Here is a 15,537-nt window from a genome sequence, read left to right on the forward strand (position 1 = left end):
ATATTTTCCAGATGAAAAAAGACAGTTCACATACATAGTAGAAACTGATTCTAGTGATTACATCTACGGAGGAGTTCTAAAATATAAATATGATAATGAAAAGATTGAACACCATTGTAGATATTATTCAGGATCATACACGGAACCACAATTAAAATGAGAGATAAATAGGAAAGAACTATTTGGATTATATAAATGTTTGTTAGCATTTGAGCCATATATCGTTTATAACAAGTTTATTGTGAGAACAGATAATACACAAGTAAAATGGTGGATAACACGAAAAGTACAAGATTCAGTAACTACGAAGGTAATAAGAAGACTTGTATTAAATATACAGAATTTTACATTTACAATTGAAGTAATAAGGACTGACAAAAATATTATTGCAGACTACCTATCAAGACAAAGGTACCCAAACAGATGAAAGCCAAGAATCAAAAGATATATTTGCAATCCTTACTACTCTATCTTTACAGATGGATGGTATGGGAAAAAGATTACAACAGCTAGAGGAAAGCCAGTCAAGTCAGCAGCATGACTATAAAAATGCGGAGCTAAGTCGATCGGAAGACTCAAAACTTCCAGAGTTAGAAGGAGACGTTGGGAAACTCCAAAAAACCCATAACACAGTTGGTTTATATACAGCTGCAGGTACAAGTAAACAAGTTAACAAGACGCCACATATCAATGTCAATTTAAACAACATATTTGATAAACCAATTACTCCGAAAAGGCCAAAAGAAACAAAAGTTACAACACCACAAACCTCAACCTATGCCAACAACCTACACCAAAATAAGAAAATATACAACCATATTACTCAGACCTATATAGAGAATATATACAAAATTCAAACATTCCTAAACCTGAACCCCAGAGCAACTACTACAACAGATCCAACATAGGACTATATAACCCAAAAACTCCAAGGATATAATAGGCTTATTGCACAGCCAAAAACTAGAGCCAATTTAGTAAAAACATGTTACAATTACGGATTACTTAGCACGGTATATACCTATGATGGGGAAGAGATAAGTGGAATACCAGAGCTATATAAAGCATTTATTACATTCAAAAGAATTACAAAAGGAAATTTATTTTTTATAAAATTCTATACAGCACCAGCTGAGATACTATACGATGAGATAAAACCTATTATACAAGTTGTAAAAATAGGATTGACACGAGATATGATAATACCAGAAGAAATAGAACAACAACCAGAAATACCGAAAATCGAGATACCAGGCTTTTATGCCAACAAAAGAATAATTGGGATAGCAACTATTATCCAAGAGCTAGCCAACAATTATTTACAGGAAAATGCTATCTGGAGCTACTGCTCAAGAGACCAACTAATGATATATGCAAATTCAAGAGAACTACGACAAGGAGATATGGATGAAGTCCAAAAATGGATTTTATCATTACTAAAACCAGAGATACAACCAACTACAAGAGCACTAAAGAAATGATTTATTTCCAATGAATTATTGACAAGATACTGCAAATTAGTAGGACACAAATACCCAGATCATATATGTTCAAAATGCAACGGAGAAGATAACCATGTACCAGAAGTACAACTGGAATGAAGATATCAGCAAGAAGACAAAATGGGGAAAACAGCTATTATTGAAAAAATAAAGTCGTAAAGTAAATAGTACGAGTCATATTCACGAACAGTAAAGGTCGTTCATGAAAAGTCATTTGTAAACAGTAAGAGTCGTTTGTGAATAGTAAGAGTCATGTAAAAAAAGTCGTAAAGTAAATAGTACGAGTCATATTCATGAACAGTAAAGAGTCGTTTAAATTTTCTATATATAGTTTGTTTAAATTTTCTATATATAGTTTGTAAATCCGAAGAAGAGAGGACTGTAACGACCCGACCGGTCGTTTTGAGCTCCGACGCGTCATTCAGCAGTATGAGGCCATGAGCGGCTTCATCTCAGGTATATTGACTTGTGTGTGCGGTCAGAATTAAAATTCAGGAAGTTTGGAGTCAAATCTAAATGGAAATTCTCATTTTGAAAGCTTAAAATTGAAGAAATGAACTAGGATTAGAATTTTGAGTAAACGACCTCGGAATTGAGATCTGAAAGTTCCAGCATGTTCGTATGATGATTTCGGACTTGAGCGTGTGTCCGGATTTGGTTTTGGATAACCCGTGAGCATTTCGGCGTATATTGTGGAACTTAGTATTTTAGAAGAATTTCATAAATTTGGGTTGGAAGGCATTTCAGAGCTATAGATGTGTGTTTGGGATTCCGAGTCTGGGAATAGCTCCGTATGGTGATTTTGGAGTTGGGAGCGCGATCGGAAGTGAATTCGGATGTCCGGAGGTCATTTTGAAGTCATTTGGCTAAATATAGAAATTTGAAGGTTTTTGAGAAAATTCGACAGGAAGTGGAAATTTTGATATCGGGGTCGGAATGCGATTCCAAAAGTTGGTGCAAGTCCGTAATGTCGAATATGACTTGTGTGCAAAATTTGAAGTCATTCGGACTAGTTTTGGTAAGGTTTGAGACACTTAGTCTCTTTTAAGGAAGCTTAAGTTGGAAAAGTCAACCAGATATTGACTTATGTGTTAGAGGGATCGAAATATGAATTTTATGGTTCGGATAGGTTCGTTAGGTGATTTGGGACTTAGTAGTGTGTCCGGAATATTTTTGTGATGATCGGTGTAGAATTAAGCTTGAATTGGCGAAGTTAGTATTTTGGCGAATTCCGGTTGATAGGTGAGATTTTAATCCGGGAGTTGGAATGCAATTCCGAGAATTGCTGTAGCTTTGTTATGTCATTTGTGATGTGTGTGCAAAATTTCAGGTCATTCGGACATCGTTTGGTCGGGTTTTTTATCGAAAGTGTATTTTTGAAAGTTTTTGGAAACTTAGGCTTGAATTCGATGATGATTTGATGTTTTGATGTTATTTTGGGTGTTTCGAAGGTTGGGACAAGTTTGAATGATATTGTGGGACATGTTGATATAATTGGTTAAGGTCCCGAGGGCCTCGGGTGGATTTCGGAAGGTTAACGGAATGAAATTCGGACCAAAAAGAAAAGAAAAAGCTGCAGAAATTTCTGCTGCAATTTTCTGATTCGGGGAGCCTACTTTAGAAGCTCATATCTCGGGATATATAAAGAGTTATATGGTGTACAACCTATAAAATTAAAGATCTCCGAGTCTAATTTCTAAATATTCAATCCGTTTGTCATTTGGATACTTATACAAGACGTTATGGGTGTTTAAACAGAAGGTGTCCGACAAGGAAAATTTTTAATAGGATGTACAACTTGTATAGCACAAGTGCAAGGTACAACTCGACGAAGCAGGGGCAGATTCTTTTAAACACGGATTTGGCTTATTTCTTTCACTTCTTTCATTTGGCTTGGATTATTTTGGAGAGAATTTCAAGGGGGATTTCATCAAGCATCAAAGGTGAGTTGTTTCTACTTATTTCCAAGTTAAATACATGGATTAGAGCTGAAATTCAAGTTAATTATGGACAAAAATGGTGGTTTAGGGCTTGAAACTTAAGAGAATTAAATGGTGATTTGAGGGGTCAAATGAACTCCGATTTTTATGAATTTGGTATGTATAGACTCGTGGCGAGATAAGGGTCGTATTGATGTAAAAATTTCTGAATTTTGAGACGTGGGACCGGGGCTCGGGTTTTGCTAATTTCGGGATTTTCGACATTTTTCGAGTCTTTTCGATTGGGTTATATTCCCTTAGCCTATTGTAACGTATTTGTTGTGGTTTTGACTAGATTCGATGCGCGAAGAGGTCGATTCAAGAGGAAAGGGTATTGCGGACTAGTCTACGGCCGGTTAGAGGTGAGTAATACTTGTAAATGATATCCTGAGGGTTTGAAACTCCGGATTTGCACATCATAGTGTTGTATTGAGGTGACTTGCACGCCGGATATGAGCGTGGGGTAGAGCACCATTGGGGATTGTGACTTGGTCCATCCCGGTTGTTGATTTTACTGCGTATTTGACTGAAATTTCTTGTTATCATCATAATTTGGGTTGATTGCCATGTTTGGGGCCTTGTGCCGACTTTTAAAATCCTTCGAGGATTGATATTACTTCTTAGCATGATTTGCATATCATCTAACTTCAGTCCAAGGTTTTTAAATGCTGTTTTGCAAACCCAGCCGTATTTCTAAGTTTTGAAAACTTAAATGACATTTTAAATGCATTTCGGGCGATTTTGTAAATGCCCAAGGGGCTTACTATATTATTTTCTGGACTGATAATAAAGTGACTTGAAACAGTGGTAACAATGACACTGTAATATATATACTTGAAACAGTGGTAACAATGACACTGTAATATATATACCTGAAACAGTGGTAACAATGACACTGTATGTTATACTTGAAACAGTGGTAACAATGACACTGAAATATATACTTGGAACAGTGGTAACAATGGCACTGTAGGATATAAATTGGTCAGGTAACATTGGCTGACTAGTCAGGTAACATTGACTGACCAGTATATTGCGCTTGGGCTGTAGGAGCCCCTCCGGAGTCTGTACATGACACTGAAATATATACTTGGAACAGTGGTAACAATGGCACTGTAGGATATAAATTGGTCAGGTAACATTGGCTGACCGGTCAGGTAACATTGACTGACCAGTATATTGCGCTTGGGCTGTATGAGCCCCTCCGGAGTCTGTACACACCCCCAGTGAGCGCCGTCAACGATAAATAAATATGGATGGCTCGGGCTGCACGCCGCAGTGGGTACTGAAATGTACCATCATATGCATTGCATTGCATTCATGCATTTGTTCATTATTTGTCGTTGTGATATTTCTGGAGATATTTATCTGCTTTTGTTGGTGCTATCTGATCCTTGAGTGTTGGGGCCCGAGTGGCTGACCAGGAATGAAGATATTGCCCGAGGGGCGGGTTTCTGTGTATAGTGACACTGATGGCTGGAATTATTTTGCAACTGCTAAAAAGATTATTTTCAAAAGAGGTTTAAAACTGAGTCAGATATTTTATAAAGGATTTTCATGGAATTACTGTTTTCAAAAAGGGTTGTACCGACTTAGATAGCATGATGAAGTGTTATTACGTGATTTCTTATAGCTCAGTTATTATTTACTCTTATTACCACTGAGTTGGAAGTACTCACTTTACTCCCTGCACCTCGCGTGCAGTTGCAGGTACTGTTCACCCGGTAGCGGGTTATTAGCGGACTGAAGGTATACTATTGTAGCTGAGCAAGGTGACCGTCAGCGTTCACGACACCGTATTTCTTCATTGATTCTAAATTTCATTATATATATTGCTGGTCTTGTATTAGTATTTAGATCTTTAGATGCTCGTGGCTTGTGACACCCCGATTTCGGGCTGAGTCGGGATGGTTTCCATTATTTTATCATGTTTACTTCGCACTTGTGATTATATTATCTGCGAATTAGACTTATTCCTGCTAAGTAATTATAAAGAGATGTATTGTTTTGTTGTTGGCTGGCCTTGTCCCCACGAGAGGTGCCATCACGACCGGGTTGGGATTTTGGGTCGTGACAAGGACACACCCTCACCTTCTCTCTCTTATCTTCTCTCTCTTATAAGAAATATCTGAGTTATTTACAAGTCTCTTAAACAACTATGGAACATTCAAACGAGTTACAAGATCAGGTAAGTTTATTCACAGTCATGTCTAACTAAACTTTTATATTCCTAATAATCTCTTGAATATCATAACTGTTTATCATGTTATAGTACTGTTATAAAGAACATCTTGAGAAAGTTTGCCATGTCTAATAATGCTGAGAGTAGTTAAGCCCAGACTATGCCATCCTAAGGTCGAAACCGGTAGGCATGGAAGCCGTTTAGGGGAGTAGACAGAGTTGAGGCGCTGTTAGGGTAAATGATTGAAGCAAGAAAAATATGGTAGTGACTAGAAAAGATTGTTCAGTATAACTTATTAAAACATGATGAACTCTATGATAAACAAAGAGGTTAAAGGGAATATGTTTAGTAAACGCATGATAAGAATAATAAGGAAAAATAATAATATCTTATGAACAACCCCACTTATTTACTAGATAACAATAATGATTATAAAATACTCATGTTATATACCTTGAACCAACTTAATAACGACATTAGGAGAAAAATTTATGATATTTTAATTTCTTTTGAAATAATTAACATAATGGAACAAGGATATACAGAACTAATTTTATCAGAAGAAATAGATATCTTAGATTTATATGAACTAGACTCATATTAAGATTAATGATCAACTACGAATATATCAAGTTAATTCCGCTTTTTTACAACATCAGACTACACTTTCAAAATTGGTATCAGAGCTATGAAACTGATAAATAAACATTTACTCTAAGAAGTAAAATCATGAAAAATAACACTGAAATTGATAGCACAAATCCGCAAAAAATATCCATAAACAGTGAGTCAATTACAGAAAATAGGCAGATTAAAATAACTAAAAATCAAGGAAAATAAGGAAGAAACTAAAGAAACTATACCTAGAATATGAATACCTAAGTATTACCAAAATAAACAAAGCTAGGCTATCTGAATTAATAGATATACTATCTAAAACAGAATATAAATATATTTGCTATCTTAAAAATAAAAGATGAATAAAGAAGAGTTCGCATTAGAAGAGAAAACATATGAAAATCCAGAAGGATTAAAAATAACAATAATATTTTCCAACTTAGGAAGAAGATACAAAAAAATAGGAAATAACCTGAACTTAATGTTAGAAAAAGAAACTGTAAAACTAGAAGATAGTTTAACCGCAATGATTAGAATAACAAAAGAAAACGAAGAAATAGATAGAAAACGAGAAATTAAAGAAATACAACAGCAAGCTAAAGAAAAAATACAACAGATAGAGGAAGTAAAAAACACTAAAATAAAAGAATTAGAAAAGGAATTAGAAATGCTAAAACAGCTATATACGAATAAACTAAAAGAAAAAGAAAAACGTAAAGAAGAAGAACAAGAGCTAAGACTGACAAATGAGATAGAGAAATTTAAATTACAGTTAGAAGAGGTACAGGATAATCCGCCAAATATAAGTATAAACGAGATAAATGACCAAAGTGATAACGACAAAGATCTAGGAGAAAACTACTCAGAAACAAGTGAAACGTACACAGAACTTATAGAAAAAACAGAAAAGATAAAAACAAATCCAGAAATAAACAAGGAGATATGGCCGAGGATAAACCAAGCACATCAGGAGTAAAAAATCCAAGACAACTAAACCCAACCTATTACAGAGTAAGTTATGATTCATATGATAGAAACAAAACATTATGGGATAAAAGGCGAAATAGGAAATGGACACCAAGACAGATAACTGAACAATGCAATTTTTTAGATCTAGATTGTGTAGCAGATATAAATAAAACAATCCAATTATGGATAAGGTATATCTCAAAATAACTAATAGATAATAAAATAGTAATAGCTGAAATACCAGGATATATAGAAAGAACACTTATAGGAACGGTAAAACTATGGTTACAAAATTTAACAAGTGAAAGCTTAGAGACATTAAGAAGTAATAAAAAACTTGATGGTACAACTGCAACAACAGTTACAGATATATTGAATAAATATAAAATAGCAATAAGAAATGAATTTAGTAGTATGACAACAGAAGTAGAAGAACAAAATAAAGAAAAGACTACATAGAAACTTAATGACAAAATTAGCAATATGTAATATGTGTTATATAGACGAATATACTTGTGCATTTAGAAACTATTATTATAAAGGAACATATAGTCCGGATGAAAGTAAGGAAATAAGAAAATTATATATTACCAAATTACCAGAACCGTTTAGCTCAAAAATAATAAAAAATTGGAATGAAGCAGAACTAGCAGATACTCTAGGAGCTCGAATAAAATTTTACTCTAAGAAGTAAAATCATGGAAAATAACACTGAAATTGATAGCACAAATCCGCAAAAAATATCCATAAACAGTGAGTCAATTACAGAAAATAGGCAGATTAAAATAACTAAAAAATCAAGGAAAATAAGGAAGAAACTAAAGAAACTATACCTAGAATATGAATACCTAAGTATTACAAAAATAAACAAAGCTAGGCTATCTGAATTAATAGATATAATATCTAAAACAGAATATAAATATATTTGCTATCTTAAAAATAAAAGATGAATAAAAAAGAGTTCGCATTAGAAGAGAAAACATATGAAAATCCAGAAGGATTAAAAATAACAATAATATTTTCCAACTTAGGAAGAAGATACAAAAAAATAGGAAATAACCTGAACTTAATGTTAGAAAAAGAAACTGTAAAACTAGAAGATAGTTTAACCGCAAGGGTTAGAATAACAAAAGAAAACGAAGAAATAGATAGAAAACGAGAAATTAAAGAAATACAACAGCAAGCTAAAGAAAAAATACAACAGATAGAGGAAGTAAAAAACACTAAAATAACAGAATTAGAAAAGGAATTAGAAATGCTAAAACAGCTATATACGAATAAACTAAAAGGAAAAGAAAAACGTAAAGAAGAAGAACAAGAGCTAAGACTGACAAATGAGATAGAGAAATTTAAATTACAGTTAGAAGAGGTACATGATAATCCACCAAATATAAGCATAAACGAGATAAATGACCAAAGTGATAACGACAAAGATCTAGGAGAAAACTACTCAGAAACAAGTGAAACGTACACAGAACTTATAGAAAAAACAGAAAAGATAAATAATCCAGAAATAAACACAGGAGATATGGCCGAGGATAAACCAAGCACATCAGGAGTAAAAAATCCAAGACAACTAAACCCAACCTATTACAGAGTAAGTTATGATTCATATGATAGAAACAAAACATTATGGGATAAAAGGCTAAATAGGAAATGGACACCAAGACAGATAACTGAACAATGCAATTTTTTAGATCTAGATTGTGTAGCAGATATAAATAAAACAATCCAATTATGAATAGGGTATATCTCAAAACAACTAATAGATAATAAAATAGTAATTGCTGAAACACCAGGATATATAGAAAGAACACTTATAGGAACGGTAAAACTATGGTTACAAAATTTAACAAGTGAAAGCTTAGAGACATTAAGAAGTAATAAAAAACTTGATGGTACAACTGCAACCACAGTTACAGATATATTGAATAAATATAAAATAGCAATAAGAAATGAATTTAGTAGTATGACAACAGAAGTAGAAGAACAAAATAAAGAAAAGACTACAAATAGAAACTTAATGACAAAATTAGCAATATGTAATATGTGTTATATAGACGAATATACTTGTGCATTTAGAAACTATTATTATAAAGGAACATATAGTCCGGATGAAAGTAAGGAAATAAGAAAATTATATTTTACCAAATTACCAGAACCGTTTATCTCAAAAATAATAAAAAATTGGAATGAAGCAGAACTAACAGATACTCTAGGAGCTCGAATAAAATTTCTACAAAACTGGTTCATAGAGTTATGTGAAAAATATAAAGAAAATATCAAAATGGATAAAATATTAGTAAAAAATTTGGCATGCTGCAAAAATAGAATAGCACCCCAATTTGGTTGCACAGATAAATATTACAAAAAAGAAGGAAAGAGAAAAAGATATAAATCAAAATATAAGTATAAGAAACCAAGAGGAAGATATGTAAAAAATTACAAACATAAAAAACCATATAGAAAAAAGAAAAAATTAACCGAATGTACTTGTTACAATTGTGGAAAGCTAGGACACTTAGCTAAAGATTGCAGATTACCAAAAAACCCAAAGAAAAAAATAAATTACCGAAATAATTATAGACAATGATAAATATACACAAATAGAGTATGTAGATTATGAATTAGGCAGTGAAGACAGCATATATGAGATATCAGAAAACGAGTTCTCAGAAAATGAAAAGGAAATAAATAATAATGAAATAGAAGAATCAGACGAAGATAATTATGACTGAAAAAGATATACAAATTATACAACAAGAAGAACACCAAGATGAACAATCTTCAGAACAGAAAATAATATTTGACACCACTATATTTGAACAAATAAAAGGAAAAGAATTGGATCTAAGCATAGACAAAATACTAGAAGTACCAACAATAAAGAATTGGTTCAAAAGACAAAAAGAAGAATATTATGTAGTAAGCCAAAGAGAACATATAATAGACTGTAAATACATTAAAGATAAAGCAAGAATACCAATATTAAATAAAAAACTATTAAATAAAGAAATACAAGATATAAAAGCAAAAAATCCAATAAAATATGTACACTTAGGAGGAACAGAGATACTAATAAAAGCATGTTTTAGAGAAGGAATAGATACCCCTATAGAAATATACCTGGCCGACGATAGAATTGTACAACCTATAGAAAAGAGTATAATAAGTGCAGTAAGAGGTAACTTAATATACCAAAAATTCAAATTCATAATAAGTGCCAACTATTCAGTGGCAATAGATGATAAAAATATAGATAAATCATTAGTGCTATACTGGAAAATGTCTGGAATAGAACTAGCACCAGGAAGTAAGATATTCACAGCAAGATGTAAAAATCTATATGTATTAACGACAAAACATAAGATAACAGCCAAAAATAAAATAAAAAAAAATAAAAATAGAAAATCCATTCGAAAGAATAGTATCAATTATAGACAATAATGATTACAGTTATAAGGAAATGGATATAGAAGAAGATTTAGAAATAGTAAAAGAAAGATTAAGCACGTCAAAACGAACAAATAATGAAATACCAGAGACATCATCAAGAATAAGTACATCAAGAAGAATGGATTACATAACTCCACAAAAATTAATAGAACAAAAAATAGAAGAAATAAACCCACATCATTATTATATAACAGGAATAATGGACCAAAGAAAATATTTAATATTAATAAATACAGGACAAGAAGAGAATTATGTTATAAGAGAACTGATACCAGAAAAAGAGATAGTGACAATAGAACAACAAAATTCAGAGCTACCAAAAGCATTAAGAAAAAATGAAGAAACAACTGAAAATGAATTAATTATTGGAGGAGGAATACCAATATTAATAAATTTTAAAATATATCAAGGAGATAAAAACATTACACAAGGAATAAAATGGTTAGAAAAAGTCAAACCATATAAGTTAGAAGATAGGCAATTAACAATAAGTTATGAAAATAAGAAAATAATAATAAAAAGAACCTTAATATAATGCCAAAAATATATATACTTGCCAAAATAATAATAGAAGGATATTATAATAGATATTATACACCTATGATGGATACAGGAGCAGAAGCTAACATGTGTAGGCATAATTGTCTACCAGAAAGTAAATGGGAAAAGCTAAAAAAACCCATAGTAGTAACAGGATTTAATAATGAGGGAAGTATGATAACATACAAAGCAAGGAATCTAAAAATACAAATATGGGATAAAATATTAACCATAGAAGAAATATATAGTTATGAATTCACAAAAAAGGATATATTATTGGGAATGCCATTTTTAGATAAGTTATACCCACATATTATAACAAAAACACATTGGTGGTTTACTAATCCGTGTAAGCAAAAATTAGGAGCAAAAAGAGTAAATATTAAATTGAGAAAAACAACACCCTGGATTAAGGGAAGTGAAAAAATTACCCAGAAATTAGAAAATATGATACAAAGCAACCATAATATAGAAATAATTATTTTCTCAATAAACAAGATAAAACTACTCCAAGATAAATTAGAATTACTATATAATGATAATCCACTACAAGGTTGGGAAAAACATAAAACAAAAATAAAAATTGAACTAATAGATGAAAATAGTATAATAACACAAAAACCTTTGAAATACAATTTTAATGATCTAACAGAATTTAAAATACACATACAGTAAGTATTAGACAATAAGTACATATAAGAAAGTAATAGTAAACACACTAGCCCAGCATTTATAGTAAATAAGCATAGCGAACAAAAACGAGGGAAAAGTTGTATGGTTGTAGATTATAGAAATTTAAATGCAAAAACAAAAACATATAATTATCCGATACCAAATAAAATACTAAAAATCAGATAAATACAAGGATATAACTATTTTAGTAAATTTGACTGTAAATCAGGATTTTACCATTTAAAACTAGAAGACGAATCTAAAAAGTTAAGAGCATTCACAGTACCACAAGGATTTTAATAAAAATGCACCAGGTAGATACCAACATTTTATGGATAACTACTTTAACCAATTAGAAAATTGTATAATATATATAGATGATATACTGTTATACTCTAGAACAGAGAACGAACATATAAAATTACTAGAAAAATTTATACACATTGTAGAAATATCAGGAATTAGTTTAAGTAAAAAGAAAGCAGAGGTGATGAAAAATCAAACAGAATTCTTAGGTATACAAATAGATAAAAATGGAATAAAAATGCAAACTCATATAGTACAAAAAATAATTAACTTAAATGAAACACTTGATACAAAAAAGAAGTTACAATCATTTTTAGGATTAGTTAACCAAGTAAGAGAATATATCCCTAAATTAGCAGAAAACTTAAAACCATTACAGAAAAAATAAAAAAAGGATGTAGAATACCATTTTGACGAAAAAGATAAAATACATATAAAAAAGATAAAAAAATATGTGTAAAATATTACCAAAACTATATTTTCCAGATGAAAAAAGACAGTTCACATACATAGTAGAAACTGATTCTAGTGATCACAGCTACGGAGGAGTTCTAAAATATAAATATGATAATGAAAAGATTGAACACCATTGTAGATATTATTCAGGATTATACACGGAACCACAATTAAAATGGGAGATAAATAGGAAAGAACTATTTGGATTATGTAAATGTTTGTTAGCATTTGAGCCATATATCGTTTATAACAAGTTTATTGTGAGAATAGATAATACACAAGTAAAATGGTGGATAACACGAAAAGTACAAGATTTAGTACCTACGAAGGAAATAAGAAGACTTGTATTAAATATACAGAATTTTACATTTACAATTGAAGTAATAAGGACTGACAAAAATGTTATTGCAGACTACCTATCAAGACAAAGGTACCTAAACAGATGAAAGCCAAGAATCAAAAGATATATTTGCAATCCTTACTACTCTATCTTTACAGATGGATGGTATGGGAAAAAGATTACAACAGCTAGAGGAAAGCCAGTCAAGTCAGCAGCATGACTATAAAAATGCGGAGCTAAGTCGATCGGAAGACTCAAAACTTCCAGAGTTAGAAGGAGACGTTGGGAAACTCCAAAAAACCCATAACACGGTTGGTTTATATACAGCTGCAGGTACAAGTAAACAGCTTAACAAGAAGCCACATACCAATGTCAATTTAAACAACATATTTGATAAACCAATTACTCTGAAAAGGCCAAAAGAAACAATAGTTACAACACCACAAACCTCAACCTATGCCAACAGCCTACACCAAAATAAGAAAATATACAACCATATTACTCAGACCTATATAGAGAATATATACAAAATTCAAATACTCCTAAACCTGAACCCCAGAGCAACTACTACAACAGATCCAACACAGGACTATATAACCCAAAAACTCCAAGGATATAATAGGCTTATTGCACAGCCAAAAACTAGAGCCAATTTAGTAAAAACATGTTACAATTACGGATTACTTAGCACGGTATATACCTATGATGGGGAAGAGATAAGTGGAATACCAGAGCTATATAAAGCATTTATTACATTCAAAAGAATTACAAAAGGAAATTTATTTTTTATAAAATTCTATACAGCACCAGCTGAGATACTATACGATGAGATAAAACCTATTATACAAGTTGTAAAAATAGGATTGACACGAGATATGATAATACCAGAAGAAATAGAACAACAACCAGAAATACCAAAAATCGAGATACCACGCTTTTATGCCAACAAAAGAATAATTGGGATAACAACTATTATCCAAGAGCTAGCCAACAATTATTTACAAGAAAATGCTATCTGGAGCTACTACTCAAGAGGCCAACTAATGATATTTGCAAATTCAAGAGAACTACGACAAGGAGATATGGATGAAGTCCAAAAATGGATTTTATCAGTACTAAAACCAGAGATACAACCAACTACAAGAGCACTAAAGAAAGGATTTATTTCCAATGAATTATTGACAAGATACTGCAAATTAGTAGGACACAAATACCCAGATCATATATGTTCAAAATGCGACGGAGAAGATAACGATGTACCAGAAGTACAACTGGAATGAAGATATCAGCAAGAAGACAAAATGGGGAAAACATCTATTATTGGAAAAATAAAGTCGTAAAGTAAATAGTACGAGTCATATTCATGAACAGTAAAGGTCGTTCATGAAAAGTCATTTGTAAACAGTAAGAGTCGTTTGTGAATAGTAAGAGTCATGTAAAAAAAGTCGTAAAGTAAATAGTACGAGTCATATTCATGAACAGTAAAGAGTCGTTTAAATTTTCTATATATAGTTTGTAAATCCGAAGAAGAGAGGACTGTAACGACCCGACCGATCGTTTTGAGCTCCGACGCGTCATTCAGCAGTTTGAGGCCATGAGCGGCTTCATCTCAGGTATATTGACTTGTGTGTACGGTCAGAATTAAAATTCAGGAAGTTTGGAGTCAAATTTAAATGGAAATTCTCATTTTGAAAGCTTAAAATTGAAGAAATGAACTAGGATTAGAATTTTGAGTAAACGACCTCGTAATTGAGATCTGAAAGTTCCAGCATGTTCGTATGATGATTTCGGACTTGGGCGTGTGTCCGGATTTGGTTTTGGATAACCGTGAGCATTCGGCGTATATTGTGGAACTTAGTATTTTAGAAGAATTTCATAAATTTGGGTTGGAAGGCATTTCAGAGCTATAGATGTGTGTTTGGGATTCCGAGTCTGGGAATAGCTCCGTATGGTGATTTTGGAGTTGGGAGCGTGATCGGAAGTGAATTCGGATGTCCGGAGGTCATTTTGAAGTCATTTGGCTAAATATAGAAATTTGAAGGTTTTTGAGAAAATTCGACAGGAAGTGGAAATTTTGATATCGGGGTCGGAATGCGATTCCGAAAGTTGGTGCAAGTCCGTAATGTCGAATATGACTTGTGTGCAAAATTTGAAGTCATTCGGACTAGTTTTGGTAAGGTTTGAGACACTTAGTCTCTTTTAAGGAAGCTTAAGTTGGAAAAGTCAACCGGATATTGGCTTATGTGTTAGAGGGATCGAAATGTGAATTTTATGGTTCGGATAGCTTCGTTAGGTGATTTGGGACTTAGGAGTGTGTCCGGAATATTTTTGTGATGACCGGTGTAGAATTAAGCTTGAATTGGCGAAGTTAGTATTTTGGCGAATTCCGGTTGATAGGTGAGATTTTGATCCGGGTGTCGGAATGCAATTCCGAGAATTGCTGTAGCTTTGTTATGTCATTTGTAATGTGTGTGCAAAATTTCAGGTCATTCGGACATCGTTTGGTCGGGTTTTTGA

The 15,537-nt window shown here is 32.2% G+C and overlaps 1 protein-coding gene and 1 pseudogene across 1 annotated transcript; both read left to right on the top strand.

The window, feature by feature from the left end:
* Positions 1-479: 479 nt before the first annotated feature.
* Positions 480-1,653, top strand: LOC107783522 (uncharacterized; annotated as a pseudogene).
* An 11,525-nt stretch (positions 1,654-13,178) lies between these two features.
* On the top strand, positions 13,179-14,300 carry LOC142165989 (uncharacterized). The gene has a single exon (XM_075224388.1). It carries the CDS (start codon positions 13,179-13,181, stop codon positions 14,298-14,300), a length of 1,122 nt encoding a protein of 373 aa, XP_075080489.1.
* The last annotated feature ends 1,237 nt before the right edge of the window (positions 14,301-15,537 follow it).

Source organism: Nicotiana tabacum, chromosome 11, assembly GCF_000715075.1.
Source record: "Nicotiana tabacum cultivar K326 chromosome 11, ASM71507v2, whole genome shotgun sequence".
In the NCBI taxonomy this organism is placed as follows: domain Eukaryota; kingdom Viridiplantae; phylum Streptophyta; class Magnoliopsida; order Solanales; family Solanaceae; genus Nicotiana; species Nicotiana tabacum.

Bases quoted from the DNA above. Each gene is read 5' to 3' on its own strand.
- LOC142165989 (XM_075224388.1), top strand. From the start codon at position 13,179: ATGGATGGTATGGGAAAAAGATTACAACAGCTAGAGGAAAGCCAGTCA.